General features: G+C 45.7%; 1 protein-coding gene across 1 annotated transcript; it reads right to left on the bottom strand.

Annotated features, from left to right (window-relative positions):
• Window position 1: 1 nt before the first annotated feature.
• On the bottom strand, window positions 2-20,396 carry FOXA3 (forkhead box A3). The gene is made up of 2 exons (XM_066638208.1): window positions 20,325-20,396; window positions 2-1,189 (listed from the first exon to the last, which is right to left on the bottom strand). Exons 1-2 carry the CDS (start codon window positions 20,394-20,396, stop codon window positions 2-4), a joined length of 1,260 nt encoding a protein of 419 aa, XP_066494305.1.
• Between the last annotated feature and the right edge of the window lie 1,785 nt (window positions 20,397-22,181).

Genomic DNA, 22,181 nt, shown 5'->3' with positions numbered 1-22,181 from the left:
TTTACGAGGCATTGAGCAAGGAGCGGCTGTACAGGTTCTGGTAGTAGGGCCCGTTCTCAGTGATCGATGAGGAGGCCTCGTAGGTGTGTTTGCCTTCCACTGAGTGTGGAGAACTGTAGCCACTGAACGCCATGGCTTGCTCATAGGACTTCAGGTCAATCTTGTGACTCTGCTCTGTAGACATCAAGTTAGTGATGGAAAAGGGGTGGTTGAAGTTGAACTGAGGGTCCATTTTGAGGTCACTTGGGAGGTCCAGGTTGGTAATGGAGGTGGCGAAGTAGTGGCTGTTCATGGACTGGGAGATGGGGGCTGGGGAGGACTCCGAAGCTGGAGATGACCCCTGTGCTCCTGAGCAATCCAACTGGACCAAACTTCTTTGCTCCTCAGAGCCGTGGGAGGTGTCTGAGTGGCCTGACTCAGCCCCTTCTGAACCTGTGTTGGGGCTCTGGCCTTCCTGAAGGGCCTCAGAAATCTTGGGGGGCTGATCTTGGGCATTGGAAGTCTTGGAGTTGGGCTTCTTGGTCTTGTCTTCAATTTTGAAACGCTTCTGGCGCCTCAGGTAACAGCCATTCTCAAACATATTGCCTGAGTTTGGGTGGAGGGCCCAGTAAGAGCCCTTCCCTGGCTTGTCTGGGGAACGTGCTACCTTGACAAAGCAATCGTTGAAGGAGAGGGAATGGCGGATGGAGTTCTGCCAGCGTTGTTGGTTCTCGCGGTAGTAGGGGAAGAGGTCCATGATCCACTGGTAGATCTCATTGAGGGTCAGCATCTTGCTCGGAGCCTGCTGAATGGCCATGGTGATGAGGGAGATGTAAGAATATGGAGGCTTGGCATGGGTCAGCGTGCGCCGGTATGACTTGCTGATCTCTTTCGGCCTGTTCATGCTGGAAGGTGAGTAGCTTAGTGGAGCCATTGACTGGCCAATGTTTTGATAGGGAGACAGAGAATTGATTGTGGGGGCCTGAGCACCCAGTGGAGTCAATACTGGACTGACAGGAGACGACACGGAAGGGAGGCCCATTGGACTGGTGGCATTGGTCAGCCCGGTGAGAGAAGGGCTACTCAAACTGCTGTTCGGATAAGTCATGTTCATAGAGCTGGGGGAACTGAGGGGGTTCAATGTCACGTAGGAATTAATAGGGTTCATTGGTCCCAGGCTGGAGGTCATAGTGCTCACAGAAGGAAATACCTACAGAGGGGAGCAAAAAGAGATGGTCAAAAGAGAGGCTTTTCTTCCACAGGGAAAGAAATGGGAGGCATGGACCACAGCTTTGGGACTATAACAAGCAGGTGAAAATCAAGTGATGAATCTGTTTTCCACTGAGATGCAATGAAGGGGAAAGCTGCATCTGTTGGGTTTCTGTTATGTATCTGTGTTAAAACATAGAGTCCAATTAAAAAAAAGAAAAGAGATGCAATGACTATCTGACCCTCTTATGCAAAAACACAACCAAAGAAAATAGGGGAGGGATTGCCTGTCTTTCTCTCTCAGGGAAACAAAGAGGAGGAGAGGCATGTTGGCTCTACAGCCAAACTGATGGAAGGACAGACCACTAACTGGCCCATGTAAGAGAGAGAGAGAGAGAGAGAGAGAGAGAGAGAGAGAGAGAAGGTTCACCATGGTTTTTATGGGGCTTAAATGGAGGAAATGGCATCTCTGTTCCACCAGGAAGACTCATGGAAGGACAAACTACTGTTTTCTCCCAAAGAAACTGATAGAAAAAGAGGACCACAATTCACCTGTGGCCCATTCCTTTAAGTGGTGAACCTATTGGGGAGGAACTAAGTGGTGGCTTCCTTCCACTTGCAGCTCCTCCCCAATAGGTTCACCACTTAAAGGGATGGGCCACAGGTGAATTGTGGTCATCTTTAGAATGGACAACAACCGCCTAAGCTCTCTCTACTCCCCTCTCAACTCCCTATGGTGATTACATTCTTCTAGCTGGACCTCTTTGGGTTTCCCTCAATGATTCCTCAGATATTTAACCTGTGAAAAGACTGAAATGTAGATTCAGCATGACCTTGAGGGTCTTTTTACAGGTTAAATATCTGAGGAATCATTGAGGGAAACCCAAAGAGGTCCAGCTAGAAGATTGTAATCACCATAGGGAGTTAAGAGGGGAGCAGAGAGAGCTTAGGCGGCTGTTGTCCATGCAGCGGCTGCCTGCTGAAGCTCCCCTCTCCTCCAAAGGATGGGTGGTGGTGATTAGGTCTGGCCAAGGTTACCCAACATCTGAGGCAGCACCTGACCCATCTCCTCTCCCTGAATTCAAAAAGGAAGAAGGGAGTGGAGCAGAGTGGCACAAGAGAGTGGTAGGCTAGAGTGTCTCTAACCCACCGCTGTCCACTTCTCCACATCTCCTGTTAATTCCCTTCCTTTTCAAATGAAGGGAACCGGAGGAACAGTAGGGTGGATGTGTGTGCCCCCACCAATGAGGCTACCATCTCAGTTGACCTCATAGATGGGCCAGCCCTAGTGGTGGTCCACGAACCCAATACGTTTCCCCTTCGTAGAGTCTCTGACTCTATTTACTCAACATCTATTTATTCAAAATCACTAAAGGGAGGATCAGACACTTCAGGGCAGAGAAGTGGTGCCTGCTATTTACATAAGATAGGGACTTAATTGGCAAGGCTATTGATCATCCTGATTGATAAGTGGTGACCTGCTGCCAAGGGAGGGGTGATACCGATCAATGCTGTTCGGTGCCACAGGACTCATTTGCCATATGCCTGTTGTCTGTTGCTCTGGTTACCAAACCATAAAATGTAGTCATGGGGGCCTGATTAAAAAGCCTGTGGGAAGGGCAACCATGGCTTTGAGTAGGGAATTATTAAAGAAAGAAACAACTTCATCAGGTGCCTCCCAAACTTTTTATGACTGGGACCCACTTTTTAAAATGACAATCTATCGCAACCCACTAGACAACAACAACAACAACAACAACAATAATAATAATAGTAATAATAATAATAATAATAATAATAACTGAGGTCCTGTGCTTCTGGGGCTGCTAGATAACTTATATATAGTATGTGTGTGTAGACATTTGCTAGACCTTACATACAGTATGTGTGTAGTCCATTTAATAGAAATGGACTGTTCAAGGACTGTCTCCCCAAACCTTTACAGCAGCAATTTTCAGCCAGTGTGCCATGGCACATTGGTGTGTCACAAACGGCCCACAAATGTGCCACAGGAGTTTGGGGCAGGATAATTTATTAGTAGGGCCATTGGGGATATGGGCCAACTGCCAGCAGTGCGGTGTATCTTGTCAGTTGCCCAAAAACTGATGGTGTGCCTTGAAAATTTTAGTGCCTTGTCAGTGTGCCATGAGATAAAAAAGGTTGAGAATTATTGCTTTGCGGTCATTTCAGGTTCGCCTCGAAGGCTGAACTAGAGAGCAAAACGTGCAGTTAGGGACTTCCAGGACAGACAGAAGGCTGAAACTTGATTCACACATGACCAACGGCAACCCAATTACTAAAGAAAATCGGAGAATGTGACACTTTAACTTGGGAGGTGCAAAGATTACCTCATACCAGCTAACAATTGTCTCCTGCAAACTGGGCAAGGGTCCTTGCAAAAAAAAATTTTTTTTTAATGTTTCAAAAACTTTTTCCCACTCATCAAAAATTGGCTTGCAGCCGATTGGGAAACACAGTTTGGGAAACACTGAACTACAGTGTTGGGTTTGGACATGGAAAACACATGGATTCAAACCCTTGTTCATTCAGAAATCTCGCAGCACAAGGGCTATTGCAAGGATGAAATGGAAGAACCCTGGCACACGTTGCCCTGGACTCTATGGAAGAGAGACAGGATGCCTGTGATCAGTCAATAACACAGAACTGATGTAAACCAATTATGTCTCAGTGGTACCTCCTAAGGATCAGAGAGCCGGAGTATTCTCTTACAAGAGACCTTTAGTCTTCTCCGAGAACTACAGTTCCCAGGCTTCCCGGAGGCTCTTGGTAGCATTGATATTAAAGTCAGTTAGGTATACAGTTTTCAATGAATCAACAGGGGAAATAATAGTCCATCTATCTCAGCCTTCCTATGTCAGCATTAGGGATTCTACCTAAAAGCCAGTGTGTAGGGGGCATGGCGTTCACAAAGGACAGTTGGGATGTTCAGAGCCCTTCACGTACATTATCTCAGTAATTCTTACAACAGTGCTGTAAGGTAGTCAACCTTATCACTGTTATCACTGTATCGCAGTTATCACTGTAGTTATCACTGTATTGTGGATGAGGGGCTGAGGCTCAGAGAGTGTGTCATGTTAACAGGGATCGGGAATTTCCTGCATATGTTCTGAACTACACCAGTGTGCTCTTCCTTTCAGGTTATGGGCTGAGTCCACTGAAATGAATCCACCCAAACGTTTGTCTAATATCCTTACACAACCTGTTTTCATACTCCACCCACCGCCTTTCCAGTTAAAGGTGGTGGTGTACCAGTGTAGAACTAGTTCTCCAGTCTCAGTAACATCACAGGCACCATCAGGAAATGGCACACCGCTGCATGTGAGCTACTATATTCAAAAGAGGGCTTTGGCATAATACCTTACCCAAATCTTTTTGTCTGAGCCCATATTTTCACTTATTTAGGATGCATTTATCTCTCCTTCTCCTTCTCTTTGCAACAACCTTGAGAGCTAGGTTAGGCCAGAGGATCCCAAATTGGGTGTCGCAATGAGTCTCCAGGGGTGTTGTGGGCTGCGCATTGGCCAAGGCTCTCAGCAGCACGAGTGTGACAGATTGCGGAGCAGAGGCCCTGCTCTGTTAGCTGAAGGTTGTATGTGATTTTTTGGGGCCCAACCATTTTTACTCTGATTAGGAGGCTATTTTTCCAGGCGCAACCCCGAAGAAAGTGCTGATGACATCACTAGAATTGTTCTTAAATGTTTTTATTTTTTTGCAGATGTCATTCTTTTCCCCCCTAAGGAAAAGGTGCAAAAAGCAGTTTTATGTGTTTTTATTCCCACTAATCTGCCGTTTGAAGGGACTGCCTTAGATGGCCTCATGGATGGGCCGGCCCTGGTGATGTAAGATAGCTCAGTGTTTCTCAAGGCTTGACCTCCAACGTACCACTTCACATGGTCCACCTATTCGAAGTACCACCAGAAGTAACTGGCAATGATGTCAAGGTCAGTTACTTCTGGCTTGGGGGGAGGGCAGATGAAATGCAACAAACATTATTAAGAGGCTCAGGGTGGGCTTTTTCAAGCATGCTTTGGAGCTCTGCCTGCTGAGCCAAACCTCCTACTGCTGTTTGTTGTATCACATTCCTGGGCCTGCTGAGGGGCAGCAGGGGTGCAAGGGTCCCATAGACCCTTACCACCAACACCACCTCAAGTACCTCTGGTGGTACCTGTACTACTGGTTGAGAAGCACTGAGATAGGTCAAAAGCCAGTCTCCAGGCTTTATGATCAGCAAGAAATGAGTCTGTTCCTCCACCTGACCTGTCCTCTACCCCCTTGAGACCTGCCTGGGGTGTGGCAACTGCAGCTCTGTGGGCCAAACATTGTAAACCCCTTTCGGGATGAGTGAAGAAGATTAGCCAGCTCCCAACCAAGGTCGGCTTCCTATTGTCTCTGAGAAACCAGATGGCTTTTGAACCTTCCCTAGTTATCTTGGATTAAGGGGAGCTATTTCAGGGTCATTCCTAAAGTCCCTCCTCATACAGCCAGAGTGGTCTAGTCAGACGCTTCCAGGATTTGGTAGGAATCCTGTTTCCCCCCTCAAATGGGTGCAGCCGCCTTTGGGTGCAATCCATGGAAAAACTTCTCATGCTGGATGTGTGGAAATGAATAAAGGAGGCAAAATCAGCATTTTTGCAGCAGAAAACTCTGACAGGCAGAGTTACATTTGCAAATATGTGAAAGGCGTGCAGTGGACTCACTCGGTAACAGCTTTCTGGCACATCTCCATCGTGTGTTTACAAATATGTGACTCCACACTGCACATTTTGTGGTGTTTTCTGCTGCAAACACCAGGGTGTGTGTGGCAAACACCCTTGCCCTGCAAACTGTAGCTCAGACACACTGAATTGTGTAGCTGTGTTGATTGGGTTCTTGTCCCAATACACACACTAGACATTGAGAGTAACCTTGAGGCTTTATATCTGCCCAGTTCTTGGACTAGAGACCCTTACAACAGCACACTGTTGTGCTGCGAATGGCCTCCAGGTGTGCCTCGGGAATTTGGGAGAGGATCATTTATTAATAGGGCCATTAGGGAATGTGAGGCCCCCTCCCATTAACAGCACAGTGTGCCTTGTCAATTGTCAAACAACTGATGGTGTGCCTTGACCAGTGTGCCATGAGATGAAAAAGCTAGAAAATCACTGCCCTACAAGTTTCAAAAGTTTTCTGGGCTATCATGTGAGCTAGAGCCTTCGTTTTTCTTTTAAATGAAAGATAAGCATCTTAGGACATTGAGGACACAAGGGCTATATAGCTGGTTCCAGAGCCTGTGTGTGGTACAGCCAGCAATGTGTCAGATTGGAGAGATCTGGGTTCCTCAGACCTCTCCAAAACCACGAGTTCTCCAGGTGACCTTGTGTTTCCCCTAAAAGCTGGAATTCATTTGCTGGAAAAGCGGCAAATGTTTTGGGTGCAAATTTTGACACTCCATCTCACCTCCTCCTCCAAGTCAGGAACTCGCTCGGTGGCCTTAGAGACAGTACAGCCTCAGCCTCCCCTAGCTGCATTGTGGGGATAATAACACCTACTTATCACAGATTGTGATAAGGATTCCATGTGAAGTTATACATGAGTTTTGCACACTCCGAGCATGGCGCACAAAGACCCCTTTATGATTATGCATGATCAGTTGGATTATGATCAGGTCAGTCCCAGTGCCTTCAATGAGTCTTACTCCCTCGTAAGGCTTGCAGCCTTAACTGCAGCACCAGAGAGTGTGGGATTTAATTTTTCCATGGCCTCTCTCATCTCTCAGATCGTCCCAAATCCTTTCCAAACAGCAAAGCAGACATTCAAGTTGTGCAAGCCAGACCAGGACCCTTACGCTCCCCCCCACCCCCTGCCCCTGCACAAGCAGCCTTGGACATTAGAATCTGTTGTTTGCTTGGAGTTCTGGCAGCCAGCCCTTGCCTGGTCCTCTCTCAAAAGGACAGACGGATCTCTGACCTCCTCCCACCACTGCTGCCACCCTGTACAAGAAGACCTTTGAAACATGACAGTAGCAGCAGCAACATCACAGTTTGCTCCTTTGTTGGGAAACAGGGAGTCAAACCTCGCCCCCCCCCACCACCTCACATGCAAATGCAGAGAGATAGAACTTGTTGCAAAATCTGAAAAGAGCTTTGGCCGCAGATTGTGCATCCTGACGTCAGATGAATTGTGCTGGACTTGCTACCCTGACCTCATTTGGTAGCCACAGTTGAGATGACCAGCTCCATGCGCATTCATAGGATGCCCTGCCTTTTCTTGCATGTGCTGTGTCTTGCCCCTGGGGAGGCCCTGTCTCCCTGCAAGGTGCCTGGTCTGCTCTTTAGGGTCTGTTTGGTGAGGTTCTTTTGAACTCTTTTTCGGAAGTTTATGACTTCCCTTGAGAAAGACAAGTTTCAGGTGAAATCTGTCAGGGATAAAGCAATTCTTTTTCCCCAGTTCAATTCTGGAGAGCTGGTGCTAGTCAGATAGACAGTACTAAGCGAGACCGAAGAAGACCCTGACTCATCTGTTCACTGAAGCACTCTGCCTCTTCTCTGTTCCAAATCTCCACCTCACCCCACTGCCTCCTCAACCTTCTTTTCCTAGCACCAGAGTTCCATTGCACCTCACACGTAACTAGCCCCTTTGATAGTGGCTTGGGAGAGAGGAAGACAACAGAGTGAAATAGAGAGGCAAGATAAACAAGGGATGAATAAAAGCAAGCCCAGGTGGGTGGGCATTCAGTTCAACTGGGGATGCATAGCCAGGGTGAAGCCAGAGGCTTCTGAAGGGTGCCACCTTTTCTTACTGACCCTGCTCCTTTGCATTTAACAGCACCCTGGCGCACTGAAATCATGTGCTGCAATTTGCTTCCTCCTGTATTCCCAGTCAGGGCTGAGAAAAGATTGTTGTCACTCCCTTTACCCATATATATTATAAGTGAAGAGAGGCTATTCACACCAGTGATTTTTTAACATGTCTTGCAATTCTGTTTGGAATCCCCCTTGCGATTGGTGTCCATAAAAAGGAAAAATAACTGAGTGGGGAAAATCCAGCCTCATCTTCCCAATCATGAGCACAAACAGGTAGCATTTACATTTGAAATACTGGCCCAAGATCCAGCTCCAGAAGTGGTACCCCAAATACCACACCTCTTACAGGCTAGTAGCCTCTGCTGCTCTGCTTCCTGCTCCCTGGGGTCAAAGAAGAAGAGCAGAGTGGGGCAGAAGAGTAAGTGTGAAGCAGAGGAGAGAGGTGGGCCAGAACAGGCACCTTCCCCACAAAGTCCTTGACCAAAAGCCCTTCCAGAGCTGTGCCTCCTTGGAATAAAACACTTGTCCCATCTGTCCCAGATGAGTGTGAATAGGACTGCAGCCTTTAAGGGCCACAGTACCTTCTCCAAACCTCTCTTTGCATTTAGGTTCTTGTTAGTTTGTTTAACCGTATTTCCATCCTTTCAGTTCTGGATAAGGGACCCCCAAAGCTGCTAAAAACAGAAAGCAACCAATAGCTAAAGACAGAAGCAGGACAAAAACACAGGCCAGGTCATGCTTAAAAGGAGCTGAAGATAGGGAAAGACTTATTTTCTCTGAAGGCAATCCTGTTGACTTGGATGGAGTTAATCTTACAGGCAAGCATGCCTAGGGGTTGTGGCTTTATCTGAATGTCCAGTTTATGATTCAGCAGTGGAGGGAAGGTTGAATCCCTCCCTCTGGCACCGCCTATGTTGAAAAGCAATTCTGGAGCCAACTTTATCTGAATGTGGCTTAGATGCAGCTCTGCTCTGCCTTGCTCCGTTAGATAGATTTAGCTGAGCCCAGAATCCGCCCCCCTGCTCTGGCCATATCCTGTTGTCGCCTTCCTGTGAAGGACACCCATTGGTTCCTGGATAAAGCGTACATCCTACTCAGCAGGTTTCTGTTTGCTCCATTCCGTGGAGACCGCAGAAGGTGCTAAAATTAAGCTGATTTTCCTGCACAGGAAAAGTTTGGGCCAATTCTGAAAGCCCAGAGGCTGGGCGAGATGGTGGACTGGGCCGCTGGGGAAGTGGGGGAGAGAAAAGAGTTGTTGTCCTTAAAATGGCAATTGGCGCCAACTGTATGTGGGCTTGCAGTGAGTTTTTCTTCTCCACCAGCCCCCAGAAAGAAGGATGCTGCATTGCCAACTTATTTTTAACTGGCCTTGCTTCTGTGCCTTCAACAGCAGCCCGACGCACAGACATTTAGCTGGTGAAGCTTTGCCCGTCCATCATGCTCCGTGCCCAAGAGATGTTTCACTTTCTGGATTTGTTGTTAGAAGCCCTGGAGCACAGCTAATTAAAAAAAAAAGCTGGCAACTTTTCTTAAACCTTTTAAAGCCGCAAGTCCTCTTCTGTCAGCCCCAGCGCTCGCTCTCTGATAAATCTCTATATCAAACATTTCAGGCTAAGGAATTTGGAAGGAGATGAATGATTTTGAGAATGTTCCTTTAATTAGAAGGTCTCAAGAATTTTTGTTTAACTTCTAGAAAACAATAGCTTCCAAAAGACAGTTTTGCGATACACGCACATGCTGAGGGTTAAATAGTATTCCAGAGCTAGAAAGATTGCACAGAACTCCCCTACTGCCCTATCACCCAATTTCATATCTTTTGGTTAGTCCCTCTTCTTCCCCCTCTGACAAGTTTCACAGGAGAGGCTTTTTTCCATGGGAAGGGGGGGGTTAACCCTGCCTTCTCACCCAATGCAGTGACCCCAATCAAATTTGGGACCCCCACACTACCCTGAGGAGGGACTTGAACACTACCTGTAGATGCTTTTAGACAAAGAAAATGAGCTTGGGATCTGGTGTGCTGTAGCATAGTGGTTAGTCTAGGACTGGAGAGCATCAGGTTCAAGCAGTGGCGTAGGGGGTGCAAAGCACTAAGTTTTGCAGGGAGCCTCACTACAGCGTGCAAGTAGGCCCTCCCCTCCCCTTTGGAGCCATTCCAGGCAGTGGGAGCAAAATGGAGGCGAATGGTTGGAATGGCTCCAAAAGGCAGTGGGATGGGCTGCTTGCATGCTGTGGTGAGGGTCCCTGCAAAACTTAGTGCTTTGCACCCCCTCTAGCTATGCCACTGGGTTCAAGTCCCTCCTCAGCCATAAAGATCACTAAGGGCGCAATCCTAACCCCTTAGTGCTTTCCGGCACTGGCATAGCGGTGCCAGTGGGACGTGTGCTGCATCCTGCGGTTGAGTGACACTCACGGAGGCCTCCTCAAAGTAAGGGAACGTTTGTTCCCTTACCTCAGAGCTGCATTGCCCTTAAGTCAGTGCTGGAAAGCAATGACATAAGGGGTTAGGATTACGCCCTCAGTGACCTGCCTGTCTGTCCCCATCATTCAGTCTGCCCTAGCTTACAGGATTGCTGTGATGCTAAATGGGAATGGGAAAACCAGAAGAGTCTTGGTTTGCATCCTGTGCCCCTTGGAGGAAATGAGGGACATATAAATGGCAGTATTAATTTCTCCTGTGCAGTCCATGCAGTCTGTCTGCTGTGCATGGTGCTTTCACATAGAACGGAAAGTCAGATTGCTTCCCAGAGGGGTTCCCAATCTAGATATTAACACAAGGGTAACAACAGAGAGGGAGGAAGGAGATGGAGGCAAGGATTGACATGTGATTGTTTCGGTTACAGATCTTTCACTTAATTGCAGTAGAGAACACAGATCAAGGCGAGGTGAAATGACAAAAAAGGTGGGTTTTCAGAAGGGATTTGAGGTCCTTGTTAGGAAGAATGCGTTAACTGAATGCGGTGGGACTTGTTTCTCAGGGAACATGTTTAGGGCTGGGTGCAGGTCACCCAGGGCATGCCCATGTTGAATAACAGGTGGGTGACAATCCCCTTTGACGGTGCAAAGAGCACTGTAACCATGGGAGTGCAAGAGTGCTTGAGAGGCTATTGTGTTTCTAGCAATCAGGGCATAGTAGATCATGTGTGCCCCACATTTCAGCTTCATATCTACTGCAGAAGTACCCAAAAGATCCCTCTGTGGGCAGATGAGTGAGTTTGCTCTTCCCAAACACGTCTCTGGGCACTCCCCAGCTACCTCCATGATAAGAAGTTGTTCCAGCGACAATATCCCTTAGGTTTTATGTTTTCAGGGAAGAAAGTTCCCTGCCTAACTTTAGTCTCTGCCTAAAGTTTACCCTTGTATTTTGGTTTATTTTATATATGACGACGGTGATGGTGTAGTTTTAAACCAGGATTAGCTGCCTTGTGAGCATTGTTGTGAAAGATGGAGTAGAAAGCTAAAATAAAATAGACCAGTATTTCTCAAAGTTTGTCCTCTGCTGTACCACTTCACATGATCCACCTATTCAGAGTACCACCGGGAGTAACTGGTGATGAGTATCTGCGAAGTACCACCAGACACCACCACCTCAAGTACCACTGGTGGTGTCTGTACCACTGGTTGAGAAACACTGAAGATAGATAGATAGATAGATAGATAGATAGATAGATAGATAGATAGATAGATAGATAGATAGATAGATAGATGCAAGATTATTTTTGCTCTAAACAAAGTTCACAAAGTGGTTTACAGAGAAAAATCAAATAACTAATGGCTAGTTGAAAAGCGGTATATAAATACTGTTGTTAATAATAATAATAATAATAATAATAATAATAATAATAATAATAATAATAATAATAATAATAATAATAATAATAATAAACACCTCAACCAAGCAAATTCTGGTTTTTGCTTCTGGAATTTTTCAGAACTGTCTCCCAAAAGATGTATTAAACTGTCTCACCTTACTGGTTCCATATTTTTCGTTCAGTGGGACCAGTACGTTTTATAGGGTGTGTGTGTGTTTAAAGGAAAGATGCTTCTACAGCTGTGAGAACCAGGATCTAACCTTTGTAAATACTGCCATTTTCCAGATCCACCCACTAGATAGACTTGTATCTAAGGCTGCGCGCAGTTCATGTACGCAACAATTCATCACACTAGGTGTGACCATGCACCTTTTCATCGCCCAGGTGATCTGGCACGTAAGCCCAGCCAGGCCCTTTCTAGTTTGGAGAAAACTTGGAGTGTGAGGGGGCCTAAAATTGTGACTTGTTCTCCTGTGGTGAGGGAGTTGGGGTTACCAATTTTCATTTTAAAATATTTGTCCTCACACAAGTCTCTCCTAACCTGGCATCAGTGCCAACTCTGGAATTTGGAGGACTTTCGGATGAAGCCCACATCAGTGGATCCTTTTTAACCAGGAAAAAACGAAATGTATTGGTTCATTTTTCCACTGCCTTTGATCTTGGTTGGATGGTCTGTGTAAGTGAAAATAGCAGCATGGTTGAGCTGATGGGTCCCTGGTTGGCAAATCCGAGGCCCTGAAGAAATAGCTAAACAGATCTTTTAATGAGCTGGGGGGTTAGGGTTTTTTTTTTGGGTGCAGTTGCATGCTGGCTTTTGACTTGAACAGAACTCCTTAGCAGCCAGAATGAAAAGCTTGTTAATCTGGAGCGGCAGCGATAGCAAAGTTACTTATTAACCCGAGTCTTTTACGTGACTCAAACAGAAAGTGGCCCAATCATAAAATCTCCAGCAGTACAATAAAATCCATTAACTCACAAGAGGGATGGTTCTTAGGCTGTTGCGATGACCCCCAAACTCAGACCAGGCTGTTTGAAGGACCGAAAGGTTGAACATAGCTGAACAAATCAGTAAATCAAACCCCCTTTGGTCTGAATGGAGTCAGCCTTTTCATCGGTGCTGCAAGTTAAAAGCATACCAGTTGGATTATGGAGGCTATTTTGGCTCTGGTGTGCCACAGAAATGGGGACTGAAGCTAAAATGGCCCTTTTTGGGGAGTGCTTCAGACCTCGAGTGAATGAGAATCACATTATCAAATCCTGATCTGGATTAGGCCAACGCTCCTGATTGTTCCTTCCTGTAACACCAGACGGGTTTGGCACAAGGCCACTGAGGTAATGACCTCAGTGAGTTCTGGCTTTTATTTGTTAAGCCCTAAGACTGCTCAGACTTCCTTCAGTAATTAAGCCTGCAATCAGGTGCACACTTACCTGGGAGCAAGTCCCACTGAACATAGAGGGACTTTGGTTGGCAACCTTCTGTCTCGAAAGACTATGGTATAAGCCTACAGCACCCGGCATTCCCAGGTATTCCCATCCAAGTACTAACCAGACCTGACCCTGCTTAGCTTCCCAGATCATGTATAAGAACAGGCTCTTTAAAACGCAGATTTTAGCTTTAGGCATATTTATTTAAATATAATTGTTTTAATTCATCCATTAATTAGTTAGATGAGCTAACAGTTCCTTAATTGAGCAGATCACCCCAACTGTTCTGTGTAGCTGGAGCCTGCCTCTTTTTATAGCAGCAGAAATCAGTACATTCAAGGACACAATTTTTTATTTTTCTAAATACAAATGTTCTATGTGGATGAAATTGTTCCAGCCGGATATATAAATCTGAATGAGCGTAATTCAATCAAGAGTGAGTCAAAACCTCATCACTGCATTGCGTGACGTGATTCAGATTATTTAATCTCTACTACTGAATGAAATACCAGGAAATGTCTCCCAAAGGGGAGTTTTGTTTCCCCTCCTTCCTCATTCAACTGCAGTGGATTATCTGGGTTTAAAATTTTGTCACACATTTTGATAATCCACATTGAATTTCCTGCATAGACAAAGACAGAAGGATAGGTAGATGTCCTGGTGAGGTGGGATTTCTAAATTTACAGAATTATCTACCCAAAAAGACTGGGAGGAGGGAGGCAGAGGTTGGCACATACCCATATATGGACAGTATTGATTTACAGTATTTGGGGATGCAGCCCATTCATGTCAGGGGTTCGATTCCTGGTTTGCACCCATTGGCCGGCTGTAGCTTTTTTCAGTGTTGCTGAAACTTCTGTTGTGTACACTCACTCCTCCTAATCTTGTAAATGTAACTGTGATTATCTCCAGAGGAACCCAGTGTGTTGGCAGTTACATCATATGCATACTCTACCTTTTTCAAAAAGCATCTTTTTAATTGGTTGGCAACCTTCAGCAACCACAGTCAAAGACTATGGTATAAGCCTACAGCACCCGGTATTCCCAGACGGTCTCCCATCCAAGTACTAACCAGGCCCAACCCTGCTACGCTTCCAAGAGCAGACAAGATTGGGCATGTGCAAGGTAACAGTTGCTGCCAATTGGATAGCATTTTTTAAAAATTGCTTTTTAATTGGCTTTTTCAAACATTATCTTCAAAAGAAGAAAAATAATTTTTAAAAAGCGGATGGGATGTTTGTGAACGATACTGTCCAAGAAGTTGATGGGACAAGTCAGAAGTTGCAAGGAATTGCCATCCTCCAGAAAGAAGCCCCCCAGGAGGCTGTCTGGCAGCTCGTGATTGAGAGGGCCACCTCCTGATTGGAGTCCCCAGGGACTGATGGTGGTCAGTCTCTGTGCTATTGTGCTCTGTGCTATTCCAGGCGATTGTGCCCAAGAACCACCTCTTTTTCATTTTACAGGACCTGTCCTTCATGAAATCATTTACCATTGTCAGAGCAGAGTTCCTTCTTCTACCAGGTGTTTATAGCAAACATAATTTTTTTTTTTAAAGACAGGTAATTAATCTTGGAAAAAACAGTATTTCTTTGCATGTGGCGCTAGCCCAGCAAAATTCAGCGGTCATGAAAGGCAAATGTGTCGGGCAGTCACAGAGCCAACGTGGAGGTTTGCAATCCAGTCAGTGTCAGCTGCATGTATTGGGGACAATGAGCTTGTGAAGGGAGAGGAGCTGGGGTCCTTCCCATTGGCTCAGTTTCCAATTTCTGGGCATTCGTCTGGCCTCCTGTGGAGAGCCAGCAACTTGGCGGGCAGAACCGCAAAGGCCACAGCTTCCATGCCTTCAATCTCCCCAATTTATCAGGGCTACAGCCTCTCCTCTTTTGACCAGTCATGTGTGGATGCCTGGCAGCCAGGCTAGGCCTGTGAAATTGGCTGCCTGTACTTCCACCCAAGCCAATTTGCATAGCTGTTTTTCTCCTGGTGGGGTTTTCTTCTGGGCCCAGAGCCCCACTGAGAGAAAAAGAACTTTAGGAGAAAGGAAAAGGATAGCATATTAGCATGTATCTAAAAGTTTTTTTTTATCCTGCACCTTTTTCACAGCTTAATCGTTATTAAAGCACCTGCAACTTTCAAACTATATGAGCCCTGCTTTCAGCCTTACATTTATTTATTTATTTAGCATATGGCATATAATACATGGACTTCTATATCAGTTAGACTCGATCAAATGTCAGTGTCCAGTTCATGCAGCCATTCAAGGACAGAGTTACATTCAAAGACAAAGTCAGACCATGGGCCCATATACGCCCTCGGTTTACAGCCAGACACAATGTGGTACATGGTTCGGTGGGAGAACCCGCAATCACACGGAGGGGAAGAGACTGGCCCCCATTTAAACATTGAGTCCTGGCAAACACCATGTAGGGTATAGATCCTGGGTTTTCCAGTGCTGGTGAGGTAAGTCGAAACCTGGCACCTTAAGTGTAGGATTGCCTATATATCTACCCATTTCTGGGCATTCGACTGCCCATTTAGCTTTCCGTGGGGCACTGATGTTAAAATTGTTGAGCAGATGTTGTGCGAGTGCCAGAGAAGGCATGCACTGGTAAAAGTGTGTTGTTGGGGATTTTTCTGTATTCTTTCACTAAAGCCTCTTGTCTCCGTTGGGCTGGTGGTGCTATGTGGCTCAAAACGGGGAGCCGACAGACAGGGGTGGGTCTTATACAGTCACTTATGACATGCTGCAGACATGCTGCAATAGGGGAAAAAAGGATTGGGAGGGAAGAGGAACACTGGTGCCAGCCATCACCTTCTCCCCACAAGTTGACTGGATTCTCAGTTGCTTGATGAGTGTCTTCCTTGACCCCTCGCATCCCTTATTGACTGGTGCATCAAGTGATGACGGTGTGGCTGAATGTGTAAGTGAGGCATCCTACAAGAACTGCCTCAGAGCAAACTCCCGCCGGGCTAGAACAACCCAAACACAACCTTTTTTCAGCCAGGACTGTTCACAGTCTTGCCTGAGAGTTGGAGATCAATTTGTTTAGAGCATGCATAATGTCTTTACAAAGAACATGAGAGGAAGAGACCCTGTCCCAAGGGGCTTACAGTGTAGAAAACAACACAAGAGAGACAGCAGAGATTGGGTTGGGAAACAGAAGTGAGATAAATGGCTGTGGGGGGACAAAGAGAAGAATATGCATTTTTGTTTCAGTGACATTGTACTGATAGAGACAAAAATTCTCTGCCAAAGACTTCAAGGAAAAGGTGGGTTTTTTCCCCACTGCTGTGGGTCTTCCCCTTTCCTAATCAGCTTGTCTTTCATTAAGAGCCAGGAAGCCTACAGAAAGTGTTTGTTCTTTTTTTTCGTTGAGCATCTAGTCCTTGAGGAGCTTTACAGATAACAGATACCACTGTAGTTGTGGCTGCTTTTAACATTCTCATCAGCCACCTAAAGCGCATTTTGAGAAAGCGGGACCGGAATCTTTACATTAAATTAAAACAAACCTAAAAGAGCCCTGAGCCAACGAGGGATAGAGAGACAAACACGCTTGTGGGAACCATGCCTACCTCTGCAGCGCCAAGGGATGTGGAATAGTCTGGTTATTTGGACAAAGTAGTGATGTCATGGGGGGATCTGTGTGGACAATGGCACTCTCCAAGTGCACTAGAGAGCTCCGTTTCCTTATCAAAGCGTGCATAAGAGCAAAGGGTAGTGACTGGTTTTTTAAATTTTAAATTCCCAAAGGCATTTGGAAATATGGGTCTTGTTTCTGAGGCTACATATAAGAGCCCCACTGGATCAAGCCAAAGGCCCATCTTGGGCCATCTTTATGCAGTCAAGGCTGCTGCTGCTACTCATATAGGATTGCAAGAAGCCACCTTACAGAGTCATACCCATCTCTCCCTCTCCCGACAGGAATCACCCAGAAACTGAAGCTGGGCCATTCCCCATGCCGAACCAGGGCTTTGCTGCTGAACAACAGCCCCTTTCCCAAATAGAATTGTTTTAAATAATTTTGCATTTGCTTCTGTACTTGTAATGTTTTGCTAACATTAAGAGGCATTTGACAATTTTAATCGATTTTATCATTTGCTTTTAGTTAGTTTTATCTTTTTAACTGCACTGGGCATGCTATCAATGGGACAAACGGCCTATTTTATTCATCGAGGGGTCGGCTGCCCTTTGGCACAGGACTCTTTGGGCAGCAGTTTTTATCTCAGCCATTCTCTGAGGGGCTCAGGGAGGAACACACAGTTCTCTCCCTCATCCTCACAAAAACCCTGTGAGGGTGATGAGGTTGCAAGGGTTGATGAGTCACCCATGCTAATCATTCCATTCCACTGGCTCTCCCACCACACCGGGACAGAAGAGAATGACAACAGGTTATCCATGACAGAAACAACTTTGCATAGGAAATATACTTTCCTTGGGCTACTTAATATTTCAAATCCGCATTGAGCATAAGAATCACCTTATTGCATTCAGAAAGCTAAGGTAACCCAAAACCAACCCCTTTCCCATGCTGTTTGCCCCCAGAGCCCTCTTTCTAGAGCAATACTGTGCATGAAGTACTGCATCCATTTAACTATCATTATCGTTCCTGTAGTTGATCTATCTGCCCTTCATGGATTTGTCTAGTTCTTTTTCAAAGCCATGTAAGATAGAGGCCATCATCAGATCCTGTGGCAGTCAGTTCCACAGGTTACCATAGATACTTGCCTATAGAATGTAAAATTTTTGCCAAGTAACCAAGCTCTAATTATCACTTCGCCTTATCTCCAGCTCAACCAGAGGGCAGAGTTTTTCAACTCTGAAAAGTTTTGTTTCTTTCTCAAGCAGCTGGCACCGCTCACAGCATTTTTACTGTGCTGGTTTTCAATCACTGGTTCATACTTGAATTGATGACCAAAAACTAGCTATTGGTAGGGCTTTCACAGCCAACTAGCTGCCTCCCTTCCTGCCTTGCTGGCCCTGCAAGGCATTCTGGAGCACAACCAGCCCTTTTCGGCCATTATTCCATTCTTCTTCAAGTACCCCTAAAGGTCCTGTCGAGTGCCCCTGGGGGTACATGAATCCCAGGTTTGGAACCACTGTTTTACTGGTATGTTGCTTACAGTGCACTTACTCTGATAGTGTTACAAAAAGGTGGTGAAGACCAGAATTTAAAAAGAATAAAAATATATCTTATGACCTTTTACTATGTTTTCAATAAATTAGAGACTGTACAGTTCTTAGGTAACAATTAATAGTAGGTTATTTTTCAGGATCTGGCCTTGGGTAAAATCAGACAAAACTATAGTCAGACACAGCCCCAAGATGGAAACCCCCTCCCCCCCGACTTATCCGAGGGTCATAGAAAATGCCATGATTTTTTTGCTCAAAGCCTTCCCTCGACTTATCTGTGAGATCGACTTATGGGCGAGTGTCTACGGTTATTGTGGGTTGTCAGTACATTATGGATAAATTATGGATTTATCAGTACTGAACCTACTGCCAACCTCTGGGTGACCCAAAGATTCTAGTATTCTCAGAGAAATGTTTCTCTCTTCACCTTGTTATTAATTTCTATCACACCCTTTCTTCTTTGCTCTTTTCTGGAGACTTGTGTGCCTGTGATGTATGTGCAGGAGGATTGCAGTTCAGAACGGATGCTTGCGGGCAGTTATGGTCATGAGTCTGTTGCTGAGAACTAGAAGGAACTGAGTGAGCTGACATGGACCTCACACTTCTGCAAAAGGCACATTCAAAAGGCAGAGGGCCCTGCACCACCTCAGCACTTAGCTGGGCACTCTAGTACACTGAGAGCATGGGAAACGTCCAAGTCCTAGGCAGGCATTTAAGTTGCCCCCTAAATCTCCAGTCAGACGAAGCTATGCACATCCTGCCAGCCTCCATTCAAAATCCATAAGCCATCTTGACTGGTGTGGGCAAATGGGGGAACCACAGGTCATGATCAGATGGACTGAAGAACTTCCACTATGTCCACGTCGTAGGACACTGAAATGGTCCAAGGAGCCCCCTATGTAAAAACTGTGCACATGTGCCCTTTGGGGAACCTTAACGGAGCACTGTATGTTTGTGGAGTCATTTTGGAAACTGGAATTACAGAATAGTCAACAGAAGGCAGCATGTGTTATACTCGAAGGCTCTTTTTGAGTTATCTTTCAATAACTCAAACACACCTTTTGGAGTTATCTATCAATGGTTAAAATAAAAAAGAATTCAATATAGAATAAACAATTAGGCGTCTAATTCAGTAAAGCTGGCCATAATGAGTCACTGGAAACACCTAGCACCCCCTCCTCTTTTGGTAAGGATATGGGTCTTTGCCACTAGGATAAAAATGACACATTATGATTGCTTCAGGGAAGGCGGATGTCATGACAAGAAGTTTTTTTGAAAACCAAACTTGATCTGTCATGCATCTGAGTTCCAAGATTTATATGGATCTGTTTTACGCATGATTTACCGTGCCCCACATGTGTGTAATGTTACAGTATTTAAAACATGTAATGACATGATGGAAACACAAACAGTTTAACAAATCCATGGGAGTGGGCCTGGCTTTTGGCCATAACAGCTGGATGGAACAATCATGTTTGAAGGCTGCATATCACTGAATAGCGGATGCTAAAGGAGGGAACAGTAGCAGAAGGCCATGGAGCTTCCCGGGGGCAGAATGCTTGAAGAGATGGCCCTTGGCCCTGCATAGGAAGGCAACTCTTTCTAAAGTCAGTGAGCTGGAGCAGCTGCCCTAACAGGGCATTGTGCCCTCTCATTTTGAGTTGTCACCACATACAATAAGCCAGTTTCACCCGCCATATGTGAATGGCCACCACAGTTCCTTGCAATGACATTTGTATATCCTAATGAAGAAAGTATGCCCCAGAGCTAGTTACAACATCTAGGAGTGCAAAATACTGCATCCCCACCTCACCCCCCACCACCACCAAGGGATCATTGTATGGTTGAGTCTCATCACAAGTTTCCATTTGGGGTGTGTGTAAACTTTCCCACCCAAAAAGCCAGGCTGCTCTTTTCAACCCTTATCAAAATATGTCTATCCCAAATTTTTCCCCCTTCTCAACCTACCTCCGTGGGTTCATTATAGTATGAATTCCAGTCGGGAAGGTCATGCGATTCCATTTTGACGGAGCCCAGCATTCCAAAATCCCGAGAAGAAAAAGAAGTAGAGGAATCTTGTACAGTTTCTTTTTGCAAATAAACAGCGGCCACCACAAAAATGAAATCCTGGAATCTCTTTCTTTGGGTTAAAAAAAAAAAAGTTGCGCTTCTTCTAAAAATTAATGTTTTTGGAAGGTGAGCTTGACTCCACCCACCTCAGCAAATGACGATCAGATCGGACGCAGAATTTGCCTTCTGCCACCTTTATGAAAACGCGTGGCAGTTCACGAGCAGATCCCTGCCCAGAACCTAATGGAGCCCACTGGCTTCCATAGCCTAGAACGAAAAGAGGCAACCCGTCCAATATTGGGACACAGAGTCCTCTGTGCCTCTCAGCCAGAGGCTTTTCGTGATGCGATTTCTGACCACTGCTGCATAGAGCTGACCTGTTGGGTGTCCTCAGCCACTATTTGAAGAGCTGAGTCTCTGGACAGAACCAGGTTTTTATAAAGCCAGACACTTTCCCCAGCACTCCGCCCGCTGGCTGGAGAGCAGTTCCAACCTTCTTGCTCATTTACCTGGCCGCATGGCCAGTACTGGGAGCCAGGTTGCCTCTGCCACCTGGTGGAGGAATGGAATTTGGCAAGGGAGATGCGGGAAAGTGGCTAAAAACAGAGGCACTGTCCAGATTTAATCACACTCAGGGGGGCAGGCTCAGGCTCCAAAGAGTTGTGAGACCCGGGCATCATATCCGGCAAAGGGGACACCACCCACCTAGTGCCACCATTCGGTTTGAACTGAAGAAGGCCATAGGCAACAGAGAAAGGAGTCTCACTTTGAAAGCCCTGCCTTTTCCTGGTCACAAACCCTAAACATATCACAGATGTAAACCTCTGGTTTCATAGGAAGGATCAATGCAGGGTCTCCAACGATAAATTGGCAATGGAGCCATTTTGGATTTCTCCAAATGCTCTGCTCTGTTTTTCCAGGCTAAGATATTGTATCAGTATTGTAACATTAAGGAGCACTTTTCTGGGAATAAGCCACATTAATGCAATGGAACTGAGCAGATAAGTAGATAAGCATAGGATTGTGCTGAAGTCAATTAATGTCCGATCAATAAATTAAGATACATTTAAAATACACTTTAAATAAACTAAAAAAGGTGCATCTGATCAGATTTTGAATTTTTTAACACATCCTTATAAAAACTGGAAGTGACCAGGACTGTCCAAGAAGAGGCATTCCCTCTGTGAGAAGGGGGAATGCCTCTTTAACTATGGTGGCGCAACAGAGATATGCAGCACTTAAAAATGAATTTAAGAACTTTCTTTAGAACTATTTTTATATGCCAATATAAGCAGTTTTAATCAACTAATTAAACTGAGCAAACAACTAAAACTCATGCAACTGACAAAGATTTAATTGGGTAGTAACCCTCGTTATTTTATTCATTGTGTTTATGGATACTATGCCATCACTCTACCTCAGTGGTCTCCAGACTGGAAACCGCTGTGTCCTGAAAATGCCTGCTCCGTCCCAATTGGCACTTACCATTCTGCTGCAGAACAGCTTATTTTGCATCCCAGTCTCTGCACACAGACTCTCTGGGCAGTCTATTGCCCAGCATCTCACCAGGCTGTGCAGCAGGATGTCTGGGTAGATGCAACTGCCCAGTGTCCCTGGGCAGAGATCAGGTTGCAAAATAAGCAGTGCTGCAGCAGAACAGTAAGCACAGCTCATGGTTGGTGAGGGCTTTTTCCAAAACCTGGATCCAGCCCACAGGCTCCTGTTTGGAGAGCCCTGGTGTGCATCATGCTTTAC

The sequence above is a fragment of the Tiliqua scincoides genome, chromosome 10, assembly GCF_035046505.1.
Source record: "Tiliqua scincoides isolate rTilSci1 chromosome 10, rTilSci1.hap2, whole genome shotgun sequence".
NCBI classification, from domain to species: Eukaryota; Metazoa; Chordata; class Lepidosauria; order Squamata; family Scincidae; genus Tiliqua; species Tiliqua scincoides.
Note: the sequence above shows the minus strand (reverse complement) of the source record. Positions and strands in the feature narration are given on the sequence as shown.